Below are 21992 nucleotides of genomic sequence, written 5' to 3' on the forward strand. Positions count from 1 at the left end.
GGGTGGACTTGGCAGTTCAAAATTAACAGTTAGGCTTGATGATCTTAAAAGTCTTTTCCAACCTAAACGATTCTATAATTTAGATTTAAAAGATAATATTGCACCAAAAATGAAGTCAGTCAAGGCTAACTAATATCTGTCTCAAGCTGAAAGTCATGATGGGTACAACAAACTAACAAATAAATAAATCGATGTTTCCACTGCGGTTATGTGGGCAGCCTCCTGCACACTCAAAGCCAAAGAATGGCATTTCTGATAGGCAATAAATCATACACTGAGATAAAAATATGACATTCATTTATTTCAAGGGAAAATAGTTGGAGCAGCTAGAGATGTCCAGATGCAATTATTTCAAGGAGCAGAATCCCAAAGAAGTACATCTGGAGCTCTGCACTGCACTGTGTTGTTAAAATTTTATGGTGGAAAAAACCAGGCTCACATGAGCTGTGCATACACGCCAAGCACAACGAAACAAACTCATTTTCCCCTAAATGCCTACAAAATGAGTTGACCTCAGAATTTTTATCCTGTGTTTAAATAATAAATATATGCCCCAAGACTTGTACTCAACCTGTCGAAGTATAATTTGTTGAATAATTCCAAGCAAGAGCACAAAAGGAAGTTATCATATCAAACATAAATACATTATTTTAATTGCAATGATACAAAAGCTAAACCAGTCTATAACAGGAATGGGAAATATGTCTTGATTTTTTGTTATATAAAAGAAATAGTGTTTGCCTTTGCTTACTGCTCATGTTATGTGATACTGCCATCTAGCAGGCTATCAGAGGAAGTCAGGTTTCAGTCCTCTACAGGGGCGAGGGTGTGTGAGGGGGGAATTTCTAAAAAAAACCAAACCAAACCAAACCAGAGATTTTCCATCTCTTCCCAGTGGCTTCTTGTATATGAGCATGTCATCTAAAACTATGTATTCAAGCCAGTCAGAAATCTTCATCATCTACACAGAGAAAACACTCTATGTTAAAAGACAAAAAAAAGTTACGAAAAGTAAAAACGAAGACTTGGTTAAAGTTTGCATGAGACTTAAAATAGAGTTCCTTTAAATTCTCCAGGGTAATCTTTTGTTTTTGCTTATTTGCTGCCTTACAGTGTAAGAAAACAAAGTTTTGCCATATATTTTATAAGGTCAGTTGTTTCAAGGCAATTGAAAGGGGTCTTTTCTCGGCATGGCTTGAGATTTGCTGTGGGCTCTAAGATTGGAAACTCTCAATTCTTGAGTCTGCAAACTGTTAATTCTGAAAGTTACAGCTACGTACATTGTAACTCAGTGCTTATCAGACAAGATAACTTGATTGAATTGAGGCTTGTGATTCTTGGGTGTCTGGTATGAAAGAGGCAGCAAGCTGTTTAAGTTTGCCTTTCCTACAAGCTGGTGACAAGCTATTGCTATTCAAATACCTTCTCTAAAGAAATGACTCTTCACCACTGAGGATTGCTTTAGGTTCATTTTTCCAGCCTGGTGCAGGTACAAGGTGAGATGTCCAGTCCTGCATCCCAGATGCCAAGGCTTGCCGGTACCTCTACGTGGAGCAGCATGGCACCATACGTGGGCTCGCAAAATGCCCAACGCTGTTCTGCCCAGGGGTCGCTCCCTGCAAGCACCCCATCTGACAATGTGTCTGAGAAAGGAACCTGTTCCTCCATCTCCTTTTTTGGACTTTTTCATGTCAGATTCAAATCGTCCTTCCTGCTGTTAGAACAGAGGAGCATTTCACTTTGGACTTTATGGAACCTTTAGAGCAAAGCTTTCAGTTAAAAAAGGACAAAAAATGTTTAGATGGCTATTATTCACAGCAGAAGTACTTTCCAACCTGTTCCCCCATTCCCTTAGAAACTGCAATTAAAGCTTTTCAAATCAGTAACAATAATTTTGCATAGGCTCTTATTTGTAACGTTGTATACTGGCACTAAAGATGCAAATAACATGTGTTTCCCCTTCCCACCTTCCTTCTCAAAAGCTTGTTTTCAACCAACAAAAAAGGCCATTTCCTACTACCTTCCAGATTTTTCAATTCATTTTCTGAGTATATTGCTATTCTTCTCCCCGTTTATGAGTCCAGCAGGTTTCCACAAGGAGGAAAGGGAACGTGAGACAGAAAAAGCCTTGTCAGCAGCGCTGAGGACAGCCCTCTGCCCTGCCAGAAGGCTTCCCTGGGTTGGATGGGTAGACTGGAGAGGAAGACTTTTTTGGGGACACCTGGGAATATTTGGAAGAGGGATCAACTGGCGCTTCTGCTTTATGCAGAAGGAGAAATTAGCTCGAGTTGGTGCCACATGACATTTTGGTCTAAGATGGATCTGCCTCCTCTGGGAGTGGCGGCTGCCTTTGTGAGGACCTTGGCAAGGAGAGGTGCTCTGTTGCTGCACATCCCAGGTCCCCTCCCTCCTGAGGGAGCTGCCACATACAGTGTCTCAAATCCCCACTAAACATTTGGCATGTTTGTATTTTACACAATCTTAACTACTTTTTGAATTCTGGGGCAAATATTTTAATCGTCCTTTTGTTTGTGGCACTTGAATGTAACATAACTATTTTTATTTCTGCTTCATTGTATTTTTACAGAATTTGACAAAAACGAAGGCTACTGAATGATTTCATAATTAATATCTGCATAATTGCCACCTAATTTAGTGTGAACGCTGATGCATAATTTAAAGCAGCTGTGCTAGATAATCACAAGCCTTAGCATGAGACAGCCTGTTGATCTTACATTTCTTTTCAGACATGGCCTATGAGCATTTCATTTTTCTACTGGATCTGCCCTTTAATTTTTCCTTCTTGGTTAAAGGGCACATAACCAGTAGACTAGTGTTGTCACTAAATAACATCTTTAGGCAGCATTCTCTGTAATGCTATTTTTATACTGCCAGTTTTCGGCCCATTTTCATCGCTACAGAAAATAAAGCCATGTACTGTTCTGTACTATGTGAGCAAGACTCTTTTCTCTAATTTGGAATTCGGTAATTGCCCTGTAATGACAAAGAACTAAGGAACTAAGGAAGCATCTACGGAGCTTGAGGACGCAGCTTAATACACAGAAATGCTGGTGTCTAACCTCCTGTCCCAGTCAACGGGGTGATACAATCTAGTCAATAAGCCAACGGACCCTGGAGATCACTTCACGTGATCAGCCACTGCAGGCTCAGGTCGTTTGCTCAACAGGTTTTTAGTACCATTTGGGCTAAGGTCTCCTGGCCTGTTGTCCATATGCCAGTTCAGAAGCCTGCAGATTTGTCTGTAGCTCTTGAATCGCATTTGCCAAACTTGTCAAAATCTCTTGGATAACCTAGACACCCAAGGTTATCTTAGGACAATCATAAACATCAGCAGACACATGTTTAGGCAACTCAACCAAGCCCTGCGTGACTTTTGAAGGGTGAGCGAGACTATTCTTCAGACTTCACCTGACTCTGCTGATAACCTTCACAGTCTACAATGGGCACTTCAACTTCTAGCTTGCACGTAGACACCAGTACTCAGACACCAACACTTAGGTGTCCTAATTTCAGGCTGAGTCCTGACTTTTTAATCCTGGTAGGACTCACCCATGCATATATGTAAATGAAGCAATAGCAAGGCTTTCTACTTAGAAATTTAAAGCTCCCCAAAACAGGTGTTGGCATTATTCAAAATTGAAATTCAGTCCTAGAATTCAGAATAACACCTCTCTCAAATAATGCTAGGATAGATCATCATCTGTGAAATCTTATGGCTACCTGTTAGCGAAGCTGAGCAGGTTAACAGTTTCCTTGCTTACTTGAGTACTGCTAGCCCACTACCTACAGAAGCAGTAATTAAAATCTGTGTTAGAGATCTCTGAAATATATATTTACACACAAATACTGTATTAATATTTTAAATAAGGTATTTTACATACCTCTGCCCACACGCATGCACTAGAGGGAGCTAGGACCAAACCCTCCGTATACACGCCCTAACACTGCTTCTCACAGTCATTTCACACTTTTTGGAACTTTGCTAGTTCCATCCTCCAGGAAAACCTTGTCAGCATCCCCAAACAACAACTGAACATAAGTTCATTAAGGATCTAACCCTGACGCGAAGTTAGGCAGCAGCAGCTTCCAGCCCCACTCTGGTGGGAATGGCTGGAGCAGTTGTGAAGGAGGGAAGAAGAAAAGGGGAAGGACCTCTAACCTCTGATGGGTCATGCTCCCAGACCCCTCACGCATCTTTGGAAGTCCGTCTGCCCTGCACTGGAAATCCCAAGCTGAAGTCCCTTCCTCCATCCCCTCTCATCACAGCCTGGCAGCTAGAGTAAGCAGGGACACCCCCTCACAAGATGTCCACACACAGTGAAGAGCAATACCACCAGCTCTTGTATCAATTGAGTCAGTTTTTAATCAGGATTTGTAAAACAGGGTTTGCTAAAGCACTTTTGCTCCATGCTGTTTTCATTGCACTGAGCCAAAGCGATTCTCCTCCCCTCTGAAGTGCACTGCAAGAAAATTATTTGGGTTTTAAAACCTAACTTCCATAAAGTCAGGAAAAGCAAGAGACTTCCAATTTTCCATATATTCTTAACTGGTATCACCCTGCATGGATGTACTATGCTACAGCCTTTAACCCTACATAATCTTCTCACGTGCCTCGTGCCATACACTGAACACACAACGCCAAGAGTTGCTGGCAAAGCACGACCGACTGTGCCTGTGTCAATGCAGGCACATTTTGAGCTGTTACTCATGTTATTTTCAGAAAGCAAGCACAGACAAAAGACGTGAGGCACAGTTCATCTTTTTTCAAAATACAAGCTGACAGCACGTACTAAATAATTTACCGGACTCAACAAGAGTTGTTAGGTTTTTTTAGCCGTCAGCTGAGACTCCGTAACTTTTGGGATGTTGACTTTTCCTTCTGCTGGTGCTTCAAGCACACCTGGATCATCATACTCAACCCAAGGAAGCCCAGCAATCTTTCCTCAGGCCAGAATACTAAGCCAAATGATATTGAGTTCAATGATTAAGACCTGCTACGACTTTCTTTTCACGCCTGGCATTGTGAGGAGAAGCTGTGGGAGCTGAAATGGGATGGGCTGAAGGCTTCAGGTTGATTAAAGAAGTGCGGTAGAGACACTGGGAAGAGGATACTGTATCCCACAGATATGTAAAGCAGCGCGGCACGGACCAGGAAAGGAAATTTTATCTAGATGGGAATAAAAAAAGTCCTTTTCTGAAATACACAGAGGAGCTTAAATCCATACGAGAGGACACAAACAAAGGGTGTTATGACCATGAACAAAGTCTTAACCCAAGTTAATTTCCTGCTCCTTCTTGTGTTTCTTGGGCTAGACAAATACTGAGAGTTAGGAACACAGAATTACTATGGGGCCTTTCCCAGTGTTGAGGCTTAGTCTCTGACTCTTAGGAGATTGTAAATAAAGAGGAAACTTGGAGATTTGCCTCTTATAAAGACGAGGTAACTACTACTACTTTCCCTACTTTCAAATACACCTTTTTTTTTTTTTTTTACAGTAGCTTTTATAGATTTGCAATGACTAAAACAAAGACAGAAGCGAGAAGAAAAATGACAGCACTGGCACACGCTACAGAAGCCAACGAGAAAAGCTGCTGGGGTGCGACTCATCTCCTCCATGTGCAGTGGTGCTGAGCTTCAGTTATGCACCCACGGTCCTTCCACAGGCAAGAGAAAGAGACAGGACCCTCCAGGTCAATTCACCTTGCCCTAACACGGACTTCTAGAAAAGCAGATGAACTGGATGCCAAACTTCCAAATGGCTGAAGTTAAACAAGTGGAAACCCATCTCCCATGTTAAACCATCCTTTAACTTCAGCATGGAGTTTTATGTATACACACACAAATATATGTAACTAAATACAGACAGACACTTTCTACACCTCCTGTTAAATTTAAAATGCTCTAATCCTTCAATGCAAACAAAATCTGCACTGGGAAAGAAGGGGCTCTGCCCACTAACCTGCTAGATGAGAAAGTGCATTAAGGCACACCTATGTCTCCCCAGTGGCACTAGTTACTCTTGTGAAACTATTCCCATTAACTGAAAAAAAAAAGAAGAATACTGCTTAAAAAAAGACTCCTTTTGTAGGTGTACATGTATTTATTCTACTTCAGCCACAGTCGGCCCCTCTGGTGCTCAGAAGTGTGGGTGGCAGAGCTGCCCCGGTTGCACTCCTGCGCTGGAGAGGGTCCCCAGCCGACCCCCTTCCCAAACCACCCCATTTTCTCGTAGTTCCTTGGCACCTTTGAATTCCCTCTGTCACCACTTTGGGATCACAAAACCACACTGGATACCGCCAAACAATTTTCTGCCTGCAGACGCTGTTCTGGGAAAGACAGTGGAATGCGCCATTTGCCCGCTGCACTTTCCTCCTTGTCCCAAGCAGTTTTTCATTAAAACAAGCTAGTTCTCAGAAAAGAACACACAAAACAACAACCCTCTTTTGATTAAAATGCTAGCAGCGCAAACACCACAATTCTGGCAAAGCAGCCTTTTAAAAAAAAATAAAATAAAGAAAACGGAGTGGTTTGTGTTTCTTTAAGAAAGCAGGGTGTATTTCAGAGGTAGTATATTTTCCTAAATTATTATAAACAAACTCTTTCAGATACTTCTATTTTTCCATGGGATACTTAAATAGTTTTGGGACCAACAGTAAAAAAAAAAAAAATCTGCTGGTATAACATTATTAAGCAAAATATTTTCACTGTATTTTTTGTAATTCCTTGACAGGTGGAGGGGAATGAATCAACGGGCAAGCGTTTCTACGTGGTCTGCAGCAGCTTGTCGGTCTGGCCAGGAGCAAGACAAGGAAAGGTGATGGGGACATATAGCCCTTCGCTTTCTCTTGGTGAGCAAATCTGCTTGCTTCCTCCTCAGTTTGACCTCTCAAAAGCTGAGAGGAAAACAGGTCTCAGGTGGAAGTGCCCGAGGATGGTCCCAAAGCAACAGAGGAGTCAGAGTGACCCAACTGCTGTGGATACCCCTCTCCAGGCAGATGCTGGGCACATCGGGGTGGGAATCTCTACGGCCCCAATGGAGGAGTCAAAGCTACACACTTTGAGCTGGAATAGATATGTCTTCCTGGGGAATCAGGTCCTACAGGAGAAGGGGGAAACCCTACCAAAGTGAAAACTGCCATTAACATAAACTGCAGAAGAAAAACAGAAAGTATCAACCTTCCTAGCCTGCCTCTGCCAATAACCCCGGGGGTTGTCTGTAACAATGTCCTTCCTTAGGGAAATATAATTCCCAGGTTAAAGATATACTTTCAAACATAAAGCAGGCACAGTCATAAATATCTCGAGTGCTGTTTTAATCACCAGTGTTTACAGAAAACATTCAATTTTGTTTCTCTCGGTTTTTTTCAGCTGCCTTGTCCAGCTTGTGATTTTAGACAGTTTCCATGCTTACAGATTAGTCACTTCCACACACCGCATGGAGAACGCTACATTAACACACCTGAAGGTTTGAAACCTGTGATGATCTTCCTTTTGAACTTAGGAGTTAATAATTAACTTTTGTAAGTAGTCCAGTACTACGGTGATTCTAACTCCAGCTGGGTTAATTACACAGTAATTAGGTACAAACATTGCAACACAAAACACAGCTACATCATTATTTGCAACAAATGTTAACTCTAAATAAGTGCAACCTGTCCCACAAACACTTGCTATAAACGACTTAAAAATAAAAGTAAAATTTGATGGGGTAAACACAGAAAAAAAAAATTCTCCGGGAGAATTTTTTTTGTTAAAAAAAAATAAATTAAAATAAAAATCTCAGCACTCATTTAGAGTTCGGGATCTTGTGAAAGAAAGCTTTAAAAGGAGCAAACCTGATTTGCTGTGGCTGTTGCGGCGAAGGGAACACTTGTTGCAGGAGTTGTTGCTGCAGAGACAGTGGCGGCCGTAGCGTTGTGCATCATGGGTACTTTCAGGAGGGGAACCATGGAAGCAATGAACAGGAGGGTGCAGCATTATGGTAAGAGAAGTGGTATTTTTGGCATGGTGAATATCAAGAGCGGCAAGCCATCGTCATGGGTTAAACCGGCAGATGGCATGCAATCACAGTGCAAAGCGAGAAAGCGTGGCGGAGAAATAAAAAAAAGGGAAAATAGCTTATTACAAGTACAATTAAAGGAAGGTTGTCAACACAATCGGCGATTCCCAGAAAAAACAAAAGAGCAAGGACCATTGAAAACGGAGGCGTTATCTCTAAGAAGAGCATTACTTGTGCAAACAAGGTCTCTACCAAAACAGCCCGTTACCTGAGAATTGTTACATGGGCAATTTGTTTTCCCTCAGTATTGATATACAGCACTCCAAAATAAAATTCTACTAAAAAAAAAAAAATACAGTCGTTTGTATTAGGAAGGAAACTGATAAATGTTTATGCTAATTTTTAAACACAACTAAAAATGAATTATTTTCATGTATCTTCATTTTGAAGTAAGCCAGATACTCGCTGTCTTCCTTTATAATCCAATTTATACGTTTTTTCTACTAGCACTGCATAACTGTTAGATTTTATCAGAGTTAAATTACCATCTGCTTTGAGGCAAAAATCAGGAGAAGGATGAAAATAATTTTCCTGATTTAAATACTGCTTTGTTTGATCTAAAAAAGCCAGGTCAATTTAGTGAAAGTCGCTGCTTTTGCTCATTTGAAGAATGAATTTTAATCAGCATCTTCGTGGGAGAATTATTAACTTGATGTTTTAAAGGCTTGATATTATAACTGCTTATCTAAATAGCCCCACAAAAAAAAATATCACTGGGATAGGGCTATAGAATAGAAGAAAGATTACTTTTCTGTCTTAGAGGCTGTTGCATTGGACTTCCATTTTGCATGCCCAAAATGTTAATTCCAAGCTGCAAACTTATTTAAAGGAAGAGCGAGATTCAGATCATGGGTTTCAACAGAACCTCCGTGGATCAAAGAAGGCATTTCTGGGAAACGCTGATAAAACTTTCTAACACACAGCAAAAAGGAGAAATAGGCACACCACTATGAAACTTTAAAACACTGATGAAATTTGCTGGCTTTTTCCAGTATTTTATGATTTTATAGTACTAGACAATATAAAATATAAAGAGAAATAAAACTTTGAAAACTGAAAAGCAGACTGGAATTCATGGTATTATGCTTTTGCAGTGTAGTTGTTATAGCAGGTGATATCACATCTAAACTGCAGCTTTCATCTACAAATCTAAAACACTCTGCAAAGTCAACCAGAAAGAAGGACAAGCGAACCTTTAATTCTAGTCAGTGTCTAAATCTTGCCTAGGATTTTTGAAACAAGTGAATATGCATCATATACAGTATAAAAAGAGATCAATAAAGAAATTTGGAACCTACCAATACTGGTAGCGGGTGTCATGCACAAAACTGACCCTGCGTGTCATGCAATGATAGGTGAAAAAAGTGGATAAAGGGAAGAAACAGGTTAGCTGTTTAGAGTTAACATTCAAAGTGAGATTCAAGCATAACCACAGAGAAGTAAGTTAGTTAAATGAAACCGTAAGGTCATTCATAGTTTTGGTTTGACACAAAAAAGCTGATTATGTTCTTACTAAACTCCTACCTGAGTATACTGTGTGACTTTGGGTCTGTTTCTGTGTATACACAAGATACTTCATAAACTTTTTTATTTAGTACTTCTATCCTTTCACTTAGCACTTTTGCAGCAACAGGTTTTTGTTTATAGAAACATCTTTGGTTCAATATCACACATCTTTGGTTAAATATCACATTATTTGGGAATTTTAGAACTCCTTGCATAATCCAGACAGCTCAGTGTTGCGCAGATCAACATTCACCAACTTTTTGATGTGCAGCAGAGAAAGAAGTTAAAATGGAATTAGTCGATAATGTTCTGCGGGGGTTTTGCCAAATTTAATGTACTTTCTTAACACAACAAGTGAGGCAGAGAGGTGCTTCTGGCCAAAGAAAACATCACTGTGACAATTCCCCAAGCTAAACACCTCAAAGTTCCAGCAAGAGGCTCCCATCACACCTCAGAGATGCTCTGGAAGGACTGCTTGCTTGCCTGCCACACCATTTAGTTTTGGTGCCTAGTCCACATTTAACCTTTCTGGGAAAACCAAATGGAAAAAAAAAAAACCCACAAAAAAGAACAGTGTATTTTCAGTACAGTGCATATAGCAAGCTGGTGAAGGCAAGTAAGTAAGGAGACTAGTCACTAGTCCCACATACAGGCATATTTGTTACAAAGTCAAATATGCTTCCTGTATTCCTGCTTAATTACTACTGCAGCCCCTTATCGGACCATCGCAGCAGCAGTGTAACTATGAATGACCTTACCCAAGAACAGTCCCCGGAGAATACACAAAGTTCCTCCTCTGGAGGCTACAGAAACACTAACAAACAGCAATGGGAAGAGAGAAAAGATCTGTTGTTTTTAAGATCATTCACCAAACAATAAGGAGAAGGTGACAAAGCAATCAAACTGATGTAAAACAAACAAAGTGCAGATCTTTGGAGATAAGCCATGCTAAGTCAAGCTCCACACTTTTTATTAGGGGAGCAAGTGGTTAAGAAAGCAGAGAAGTTATATAAAACAATTAAGTTTTATATATATTCCAGCAGCAAAACTTGTCTTAAAATTGAACTTAACAGACACACACACACAAGGAACACATTTGAAAATTATACCAGTTTAGAAAATATCACATCATCATTTAAAACCCAACAGCTAATGTCATGCATTGCTCCTTAGACCTGGGTGGCATGACAGTCCTTACATCCACCAAATCCAACCTTCCCAGGAAACGTGGGAATAGTAGACGTAGCATCTTTAATGAAAAGCTCATGACACCCACTCATATAGAGGGGGTTCTCCTCTCCTAACCTCCTCCCAAACCTCCTCCCACTCCTCTCTCTAACGTCCTTTCTAGGTGCTGATGGTGTTTGCCAAGTGGAGAAGGTCCAGCACCGTGAGAAAGGTTTTCTACTCTGGGCTTGGGCTCCATCTGCTACGTTATCCCTCTGTTTCTTTTTTTTTCGTGCACTTGTTTTGGGGCTTGCCAACAACCTCGCCCTTGAGGTTTGGTTCCAAGATCACCCTTCCTACCGTCAGAAATTTGTAAGATAAAACTATAATTACAACCATTAGTTGAAAAGAGGGATGGACAATAAAACGCACAAAGAATGAGCTACTTAAGGAAGCATGAGCACTCCAGAAGTCTGGAAAATATCCAAATGCTATTTCACTGAAAAAGCTTTAAACTACTGTATTTTCCATAGTTAATTTTAAATCCTTGGCAATTGCAAATAATAGTGATAAGCCCTGAAAGGGGAGTGCTTAAGAGAAGGAACAATACATATCATGCTGAAAATTCTCAGGGTTATAATGTAAAACAAATTTGTGGAAATTTCTGTATGTTTGTAAACACAGGGCAGCCTTCCATTCAGGTCCGAATAGGCAGTCTCACAATTTATTTATTTTTTTCAAACACTCCCATAAATGACAGTATGTTTTCTGCCACAGATATTCTGGTGCACCAACGTGCTAAAAATACGGCATGCTAAAACTTACTATTATAAATACAGGGGCAGGCTCCAAGGTTGTTACTCAGGCCTTATAGCAAAATTCCATCAAGTCAAAGCCATCTGTGTTTGTTTTTATCTTTAAAAACATATGGGAATGCTGATAGATTGGGAAATGATTGTGTGTTGCGTTTCATTCCTTGTTTAACCGACATTATTTCCATAAACTAAAATAACATCGCTGAAATGTCAAGCGCATTTGCAAACACGTAGTTTTAAACGATTCTGGAAGTTCACGCTCGATAACGTTCCGATACTAAAATATGTAATTTGTTAATTACAAATGAAATCACAGAATTCATTAGGCAGGATATTTATCTTTGGGAAGTTTGGAGTGAGGGTGACTGACATAATTAAGAGGGTTATGTTGTTATTGTTTCCACGAGCACCTAGCGCACACTTTCTTTTGCAGTGTTAAAGAGAAGCCCTGCCACCAGCCGCGGTGCAGTTCAAGCCGTCTCTGAATGCTCTCACTTTTACAGAGTTCCGAGCACCGAAAGGCAAATTACGCTCACTCATCTTCAGATCACCCCCTGTAGTGAAGAACTACAAGCCCAGCTATTAGCCACAAATGCTAGGAAAAGTTCTGGTGGCGTTCCAAAATGAAAACCACAAAATCACGTCTGATGCCTCAAAGCCCCTTAGTGCAGCTGTGGGGAGCGATGTGTTTTGCCGGTGCTTCCATGCAGGTTATTGACTGGAAGGTTACGGCTGGTGCTCCCCTTCTCCAGTTGTGGATGCCCCATCCCTGGAAGTGCTCAAGGCCAGGCTGGATGGGGCTTTGAGCAACCTGGTCTAGTGGGAGGTGTCCCTGCCCATGGCAGGGGGGTTGGAACTCGATGATCTTAAAGGTCCCTTCCAACCCGAACCATTCCATGATTCTCACCCTGCTCATGTGTGGCTGAGGCAATCCCCCACAGCTGCAAAACAGCCCCCGAGGAGCAGGAGGATATGCCTGGGGCACGGGACACTTCCCATGGCATCTCTGAAGCGTGATGCTTTTCCCAGCATTTTTGGTGGTGGAACTTTGCCCTCTCGTCTTCTAGGAGAGAGCTGGCTGATCAAAGTCAAATTCCAGCCAATTTAAGTAGGAAAAAAGGGGCAAACTGCGGCCAATGATGAAGGAGGCTATGAAAAGCAGCCTGACGGCACATGGAAAATTCTGCTTGGTTTCTCGTACTTTGCAAGGGGAATTAAAGTAACATGTAAATATCTGCACAGACTCTACCTCGAGCAGGGCAGGGAGCACAATAAAACCTTCTGTTAAGTGCAACTGCCTGACACGGAGGTGCCACCTAAGGAACACAAAACTGGTTCAATGTGGGTACAACATACCTGTCGGGATAAACGCTGCGTGTTGCTGCAACTGAGCATTGGCAAGAGCCTGTTGATAGTGCAAGACACTGGGATTGAAAACGGCACTGGCACCATTGCTTTTTTCAAGTGCTTGTCTCTTTGGTAAAGGGTGAAGAACACCAGGAGGAAAGGCCTGTAAATAAGAAAGTTAGTTAAAATGGCGCCATTTTTAAGACGTTGTCCGTAACATATACATAAATACAAAAAAACTTATTGTTTTTTAAAGCGGCTAAAGATGCCTCGCCATGCATATTAACTCAAAGCACAGCAATGTAAAATGAGTGAAATTTTGTTATTGATAGCAAAAGCATGGTACTATTAACCTAAAACTGTAGCAGCACAACTACTGAAAAGAAAGGCCTTTAAAGCAACGAAAATGGCATTGCCTTTAAATAGGTTTTCAAATATTATAGGGAGAAAAAACCACTTGTGTTTCATTGCCAAGTATTTTCTTTTTTAAATTTAAATATCGTTTCCTAATATTATACAGATTAATGGATTACGTTAAGCGTTTTCAATTACAGAAGCAGTTTTATCTCAATTCGACTTTTCATGAGAGGATATTTAAAAAAATGAAACCATGTTAGGAACCAAACTAAATCGTCTGCGTTTATTACGTATGAGAATGAGATGGATAAATAGAGTTTCTGGTAAATTAACGAGTATGTGAAATCATTTCCGGTTGATGTTCAAAAGTAAAGCGATACAAATTTCATTAGTTGCTTCATCTGAAAAAAAACAAAACAAAACAAAACAAAAACAACCAAACCAAAAAACCCAAAAAAAGCTACATGCAAAGCAAAAGGTGAAAGGTCAAAGTACCAGGTCTACAGTTGCTTCGAGAGGTCGCTTCATTGCTTTGGCAGTCGACTGAGTCTTTTAATAACAGGCAGCGAGCACATGATGGCAGTGGGCCAATGGGATTCAAGCGAATTAACATACAGGTAAACAGCAAGCAGAGGTGCATCATGGGAACGGCATTGCATTTGTGGATAGGTGAGAAGGAAAAAAATATTCTGAATGCAATATACAACATACAAAAACACTAGGCATGCACAACAACAAAAATGTCTTCTAAAGAAATGGATATTACATTTCGAATTAGTACCGAAGCAAAAATGCATCTACTATACCTTAGTTAAAAGCATATAAGAGAGTAAAATATAGATGTTTGAAATTCAGGAAAGTTGAGTAAAACAGCAGCTTGCAGACACTATTAAGCATTGTATAAACACTTCACAGAGATGCAGAAAGTTTTAAGGATATGCCTATAAGAATTCCTGATAAGTTAGTTAAGTCACATTTTAAAGCGGAAAAATCAATTTGGAAGGCTACATTTTCAAATACAAAGCACTAGTGAAAGTTGTAATGCATTACAAAGCTACTAATATCAGTGCTTGCAAGGTCAGGGTCTTTTAATGAAGAGAAATGTGTCACTCAATAGATTTGGGGTTCTAAATGGGAAAGGTTCTCCTTTTCCAATACAAAGCACGGTAAATAATATGTCTATTTACACTAACTTATCATTAATTCCTTTTTTTTTTTTTCCCTTACAGCTGAATCTTTTTTGTAGGTTTTTTTTTTTTTCCTCATAACTTACCACGTTACATTGAGAGGGGAAAAAGTCTTTCAGAATTTAAAACATTTTCTAAATTTTGCTACAACCGTCAGTACTAGCGTCAGGAGCAGGGAGTAAAAACACTGCTCTCGGTTCATAAGCGAACATCAACGTATGAGTTACGATACTAGCCCGGCATTATTAATTTTTTAAAAATAAAATATTTAGGCATAGTACAGAGGCATATACATTTGTGTATACTTCCATAATAAGATCAAACTTATGGCGGATATGATGGCATTCTGTAAAAAAATCTTCTCATATAAAATACTACATTCTAGTTTTATAGTGTAAATAATTCTTATAAACCTTTAGAAAGGAAATGAAGATTTACTAAGAAATTAGAATTTTTACTTTTGTTTTTTAAACACAGGCTGATATTTAGCTCTTTTTAGGATATGCAGATTATGTCTACCTTGACATCAGTATGTGGAAATAGGGAACAAAAGTGAAAAAAATAAAAAGAGGACCAGGCACAAAATGCCTACAAACAGCTTACGGTCACAAGATGAGCTAGTGCCAACAGGGTATTTTGCAGGATAGCCCTCACTTTGCCTATTCCTTGTTCCTGGCTCTGTTGCACCTATGTTGCATGAGGCTTCCCAATGCCCTCTCCATCTCTCCTTCAGCATATTTCTGGATTACATACCCTGATCTACAGGATCTGCTCACCTGCCTGGGTCCGAGATTTGGACATGAAAAAGAAACACCTGGTGCAAAGTGAGGACCTGGAGAGCCTTCCTGTGTTGAAGCAGGGTGCTGTGCCAGTGACGTGTGGTACTCCCCATGGGCACCCCTGTGGGGGACATCACTCCGTCTGCACGGAGCACAGCCCCAGACCCACTCTGCATCCACCAGGGATGGAAGTGAAGCATTATGACTGAATTCAGCGTTATGCGATGATGAAGTCCACAAATTCAAATCAACATCATTAAGAGCAAAGCGTTTCAGTTAATTACCTTTATTATCCAAATGCAAATTTTATCTGATCTCACTTGTTAACTTATTATCTCTGTGTTAACGATTGCCTTTCTCCACTTCATCTCCACGCTCCTCTTAACCTCACCTCCCTATTTTGAAGCTTTTTGCTGGCTTTCCCCTCATCTTCCACGGCAAGTTCAGTCTCACAGTTTTCCCAGCCTGAAGGCTTTAAGTTCATCTGTTTCTGCACCTACTCATCAACCTTGTTTCCATGTAGACTCCCTCTTCTTTCAGGCTTTCAGACCAACTGTCCATTTTTCTCTCCTGCCTTCATCTCTTCTTTCATTTTGTCCTGATAGTAAAACCTCCTTGAGCTCTTTCTCTTCCATCAGGTTATCTCCTGCTCAGTGTTTGATCTCTTACATAATAACCAACCAAATCAATAACTACAGACTGGAGAGGAAAAGGCTATGGAAAGGAAATAAAGATAATAAAAATGATCAAACATACTCAGTCATAGTATTTATCTGCCATGTCACATTGGTACGCTATAACATCTCCCGGAGTAAGAGCAAGATCCACACAGCAGAGGCCTGCGTGGATGTGCAAAGACCTCTTGACTAACTCTAACGCAAGAAGGGAAGCACACAAGAAGTGGAAACAGGGATGGATGGGAGGAGGAATAGCGACACAGCCTGAGCATGCAGGGATGGGTTAGGAGAGCCAAAGACCACCTGCAGTTGAATCGGGCAAGGTATGTGAAAGACAACAAGAAGGGTTTCTCCAAGTATATCAGCAACAAAAGGAAGACTAGGGAAAATGTGGGCCTACTGCTGAATGGGGCAGGCGACGTGGTGACACAGGACATGGAGAAGGCTGAGGTATTGAACATCTTCTCCACCTCAGTCTTTACTGGTGAGGCTGGCCATCAGGCCAGGGAGAGACCAGTGGGAAAGTCTGAAGTGAAGATCCTCTCTTGATCCTCGGAGGAGGACGATCAAGCAAGGGAACATTTAAACAAACTGGATGTACACCAATCCATTAGACCTGACAAGATACAACAATGGGTGCTGAAGAAGCTGGCCAATTTCACTGCAAGGCTGCTACTAATTACCCTTGAAAGGTCACTGCGACTGGGGGAAGTTTCCAAAGACTGTAAGAAAGTAAATGACACTCCTGTTTTCAAAACGGGCAGGAGGGAAGGTCTGAGGAATGACAGCTTGGTCAACCTCACCTCAGTCCCTCAGAAAGCGATCAAGCAAATCCTCCTGAAAACCATCTCCAAACACATGAAAGCCAAAAAGGTGATGGGGAGTAGTCAGCACGTATCTATGAAGGGGAAATTGTGCTTAACCACCCTTATAGCCTTCTACGATGAGACTGGCTTGGTGGGTGAGGAAGAGGCACGGATGTTGTTTCTCTTCACTTCAAAAAGATTCTCAACACTGTCCCCCGTTTAGTCGTCATGGACAAACTTATTTAGTATGGGCTAAATGGGAAACAGTGAGGTGGATTGAAAAGTGGCTCAACTGCCAGGCTCACAGGGTTGTGTTCAGCAACATGAAGTCCAGCTGGAGGCCACTCACTAGTGGTGTAAAACTGGGAGGTTGATACACAAGACAGATGGGCTGCAATTCAGAGGGACCTGGAAAGTCTGGAAAAATGGGCACAGAGGAACCTCACTAAGTTCAACAAAGGGAAATACCAAGCCCTGCACCTGGGAAGGAACAACCCCAGACAGCAGTACATGCTGAGGGCCACCCAGCTGGAAAGCAGCTTAGCAGAGAAGGCCCTCAAGGTTTTGGTGTACACCAAGTTGACCATGAGCTAGCAGTGTGCCCCTCACAGCAAAGGCAGCCAACAGCATCCTGGGCTTCATTAGGAAGAGCATCACCAGCAGGTCTAGGGAGGTGATCCTTCCCCTCTACTCACCACTGGTGAGGCTGCATATGGAATGCTATGTCCAGGTCTGGGCGCCCCAGTACCAGAAAGACGTGGACATACTAGAAAACAGTCCCATATGGTGTGTGTGGAGCTCCACCTGGGGATGGATGGAGACCCAACAGAGAGCTTACGGGTCAGGATTAAAGGGAGAACAGGGGCAAGTGACGTTACAGTAGGGGTCTGCTACAGACCACCAGATCAGAGTGACAGGGAGGATGGGGCCCTCTATAGGCAGATAGAAGTAGCACCGCGCTTGCACACCCTGGTCCTCATGGGGGACTTCAACCACCCCGATATCTGTTGGAAGGACAACACAGCAGGGCATGTGAAATCCAGGAAGTTCTTGGAATGCGTTGATGATAATTTTCTTCTTCAAATGATCGAGGAGCCAACAAGGAGAGGAGCCGTGCTGGACCTTGTCCTTACCAACAAGGAGGGACTGGTGGGGGATGTCAAGTTCAAGGGTAGCCTCGGCTGCAGTGACCACGAAATGGTAGAATTCAAGATTCATAGGAAAGTGAGGAAGGTGGGCAGCAAGCTCGCTACCCTGAACTTCAGAAGAGCAGACTTTAGTCTCCTGAGAGATCTGATTGGCAGGGTAGTGTGGGAGAAAGAACTGGAGGGGAGAGGGGCCCAAGAAAGCTGGTTGGCATTCAAGGATCGCCTCCTCCAAGCTCAGGAGAGGTGCATCCCGAAAAAGAAGTAGTCAGGCAAAATAGCCAGCAGGCCTGTGTGGATGAACAAGGGACTGCTGGACAAGCTCAAGATCAAAAGGGAGGCCTATAGAGGGTGGAAGCAGGGACAGGTAGAATGGGCAGAATATAAAGAAACTGTCCGAGTGGCCAGGAACCAGATCAGGGAAGCAAAAGCCCAGGCAGAACTAAATCTAGCCAGGGACATCAAAAACAATAAGAAAAACTTCTACAGATATGTCAGGGATAAAGGCAAGACTAGGGAAGTTGTGGGCCCTCTCCGGAAGGAAACGGGAGACCTGGCCTCCCAGGATATGGATAAGGCTGAGCTACTGAACAACTTTTTTGCCTCAGTCTTCACCGGCAAGGGCTCTAACCACACTGCCCAAGTCACGGAAGGCAAAAACAAGGGCTCTGCGAATGAAGAACTGCCCACAGTAGGAGAAGATCAGGTTCGAGACCTACTAAGGAACCTGAAGGTGCATAAGTCCATGGGACCTGACGAAATCCATCCATGGGTCCTGAGGGAGCTGGCGGACGAAGTTGCTAAGCCACTTTCCACCATATTTGAGAAATCGTGGCAATCTGGCGAAGTTCCCGCTGACTGGAAAAACGGGAACATAACTCCAATATTCAAAAAAGGAAAAAAGGAAGACCCAGGGAACTACAGGCCAGTCAGCCTCACCTCTGTGCCTGGCAAGATCATGGAGCAGATCCTCCTGGAATCTCTGCTAAGGTACATGGAAAATAAAGAGGTGATTGGAGACAGCCAACATGGCTTCACCAAGGGCAAATCGTGCCTGACAAATTTGGTGGCCTTTTATGATACTGCCACAGACTTGGTGGACAGGGGCAGAGCTACAGACGTCATCTACCTGGACTTATGCAAAGCGTTTGACACTGTCCCGCACGACATCCTGGTCTCAAAATTGGAAAGTCATGGGTTTGATGGATGGACCACTCGGTGGATAAGGAACTGGCTGAATGGCCGCACTCAAAGGGTTGTGGTCAATGGTTCAATGTCCAATTGGTGGCCAGTGATGAGTGGAGTTCCTCAGGGGTTGGTACTGGGACCAGTGCTGTTCAACATCTTTGTCGGAGACATGGACAGTGGGATAGAGTGCACCCTCAGCAAGTTTGCCGACGACACCAAGTTCGGTGGCACGGTCGACACGCTGGAGGGAAGGGATGCCATCCAGAGGAACCTGGACAGGCTTGAGAGGTGGGCTCGATGCAAACCGCATGAAGTTCAACCAGGCCAAGTGCAGGGTTCTGCACCTGGGAGGTGGCAATCCCAGGCACAAATACAGGTTGGGCGGAGAATGGCTGGAGAGCAGCCCTGAGGAGAAGGACTTGGGCGTGTTGGTGGATGAGAAGCTCAACATGAGCCGGAAAAGTGCATTGGCAGCCTGGAAAGCCAACTGCATCCTGGGCTGCATCAAGAGATGTGTGGCCAGCAGGTCGCGGGAGGCGATTCTACCCCTCTATTCTGCACTCGTGAGACCCCACCTGGAGTACTGCATCCAGCTTTGGAGTCCTCAACACAGGAAGGACATGGACCTGTTGGAACGGGTCCAGTGGAGGGCCATGAAGATGATCAGAGGGGTGGAGCACCTCTCCTATGAAGACAGGCTGAGAGAGTTGGGGTTGTTCAGCCTGGAGAAGAAAAGGCTCCGGGGAGACCCCAGAGCAGCCTTCCAATATCTGAAGGGAGCCTACAGGAGAGCCGGAGAGGGACTCTGTCAGGAGATGTAGTGACAGGACAAGGGATAATGATTTTAAACTGGAAGAGGGGAGATTTAGATTAGATATTAGGAGGAAATTCTTTACTGTGAGGATAGTGAAGCACTGGAACAGGTTGCCCAGGGAAGTTGTGGATGCCCCATCCCTGGAAGTGTTCAAGACCAGGCTGGATGGGGCTTTGAGCAACCTGGTCTAGTGGAGGTGCCCCTGCCCATGGCAGGGGGGTTGGAACTCGATGATCTTTAAGGTCCCTTCCAATTCTAACCATTCTATGATTCTACGATTCTAAAGGGCCCCAAAGATGATTAAGGCACTGGAGGACCTCTCATACAATGAAAGGTTGAGAGAAGTGGGACTGTTCAGCCCAGAGAAGATGCTGGGGAATTTCATCAGTGTATATTCATACCTGATCAAGGAGTAAAGATGAAGCCAGACTCTCCTCAGTGGTGCCCTGTGACAGGATAAGATGCAATGGGAACAAATTTAAATACAAGAAATTCCATTTAAATGTTAAGTTTTGGGTTGCCTTTTTTTTTTTTCTTTGTTTTCACTGTAAGCATTATTTAACCATGGAGTAGGGTGTCAAGAAAAGTTGTAAAATCTCCCATCTCGGAAACTTTCAAAAGCCAAGTAGGCATGTCCTGGGCAATCTGCTCTAGCTTACCCTGTTTGAGCAGTGGGGTTGGACTAGGTGATCTCCAGAGGTCCCTTCCAACACCAACTACGAGTTCACATTTTAATTTAGACAGCACATTCTTCAGTGACTTTTTATCCTCTCTGATGCACCTCATGAGTACTTAGAGCTCATCGAGTACAATGATAGATGACGCTGCCTTCTAATGCACTTCACATTTAAGCTGTACATGATGTACAGCCTCTTTCACAGTGTCTTTCCCTTTCCTTTTACATCAGATGATAGGTCACCTAGGATACCTGAGTAAAAATTCCTGAACTTCAGTGTAGAGAAATACACACAGGGCATTTTCTGCAAGGTCCCAGGCTGCAGAATTCATTGACCTTCAGTGGTCTTACAAGCTTAAAGGGGGCTTACAAGAAAGACGGGGACAAACCTTTTAGCAGGCCCTGCTGCTATAGGACAAGGAATAACGGTTTTAAACTAAAAGAGGGTAGTTTTAGACTAAATATAAGGAAGAAAATTTTACAGTGAGGGTAGTGAAACACTGGAACAGGTTGCCCAGAGAGGTGGTAGATGTCCCATAGAATCATAGAATAGTTTGGGTTGGAAGGGACCTTAAAGATCATCGAGTTCCAACCCCCCTGCCATGGGCAGGGACACCTCCCACTAGAGCAGGTTGCTCAAAACCCCATCCCTGGAAACATTCAAGGTCAGGTTGGTCAGGGCTCTGAGCAACCTGACCTAGTTGAAGATGCCCCTGCTCATTGCAGGGGGGTCGGACTAGATGACCTTTAAAGGTCCCTTCCAACCCAAACTATTCTATGATTCTGTAAGCTTTGCCTACAGTGCTGTAACCTTATCCACAATGTTCACCTAGAAGAACACCCTCTGAACCAGAGCAATGCAGCCAGCTCCCCAAACGAAAACTTCTTGGACACAATTTCAACCTGGGAGCAACCTGCAAATTAATCCTATAGGTAAGCATCTATATTTCTGCCTTACTTTTGCTCTCTAGACCCAACTGAGTATTCTTGGTTGTTCCCAGGTAGCCTTGCAGGCATCTCTACCACTTTTTTGTTCTTATTGCCATTTCAGTGATTTTTCATTCACTCTGAGTGTTTCAAATCTATATTAAACAAAAAATAGTTGGATTGTAAAGAATCTTTTCTGCTTGGTAGTCTAAGTATGCCATTGAAGTATTTTGTACAAATTTTTCTGCAAGAAGTTACCCTGAATTACAGGTCCCTGCCTTCTTCTCCCATGACACTAGAATGCTAACATTTCAGTTCTGTGTTTCCAAAGATGTTTCATCTTTCTTCGAGGCTAATGCAATTCCAATTATGGCTTATTTAAAATCACAGGATATATATCCAACCATTACTGAAGCACAAAAAAAATCCCCTCATCTCTCTCCTTTCTTCTTTAGTATATTGCCTACAAATATCACATTCTCTAAACGGACAATAAATATTGCACAACTGAAGCTAATTA

The 21992-nt window shown here is 42.5% G+C and overlaps 1 protein-coding gene across 13 annotated transcripts in view; it reads right to left on the reverse strand.

Annotated features, from left to right (window-relative positions):
• The window catches only part of MBNL2 (muscleblind like splicing regulator 2), a 116531-nt gene that overhangs the window by 11466 nt on the left and 83073 nt on the right, over positions 1–21992 (reverse strand). For 4 of the 13 annotated variants that reach the window (XM_074145686.1, XM_074145709.1, XM_074145742.1 and 1 more), the window contains one exon: positions 12926–13079. In XM_074145686.1, the coding sequence (XP_074001787.1) occupies positions 12926–13079 (154 nt within the window). Of the gene's footprint in view, positions 1–7857; positions 7953–9379; positions 9416–11254; positions 11263–12925; positions 13080–13768; positions 13823–21992 lie in introns of all 13 variants that reach the window. The other 9 variants (XM_074145726.1, XM_074145702.1, XM_074145669.1 and 6 more) reach the window with 5 other exon arrangements.

The sequence above is a fragment of the Numenius arquata genome, chromosome 1 (assembly GCF_964106895.1).
Source record: "Numenius arquata chromosome 1, bNumArq3.hap1.1, whole genome shotgun sequence".
Classification (NCBI taxonomy): domain Eukaryota; kingdom Metazoa; phylum Chordata; class Aves; order Charadriiformes; family Scolopacidae; genus Numenius; species Numenius arquata.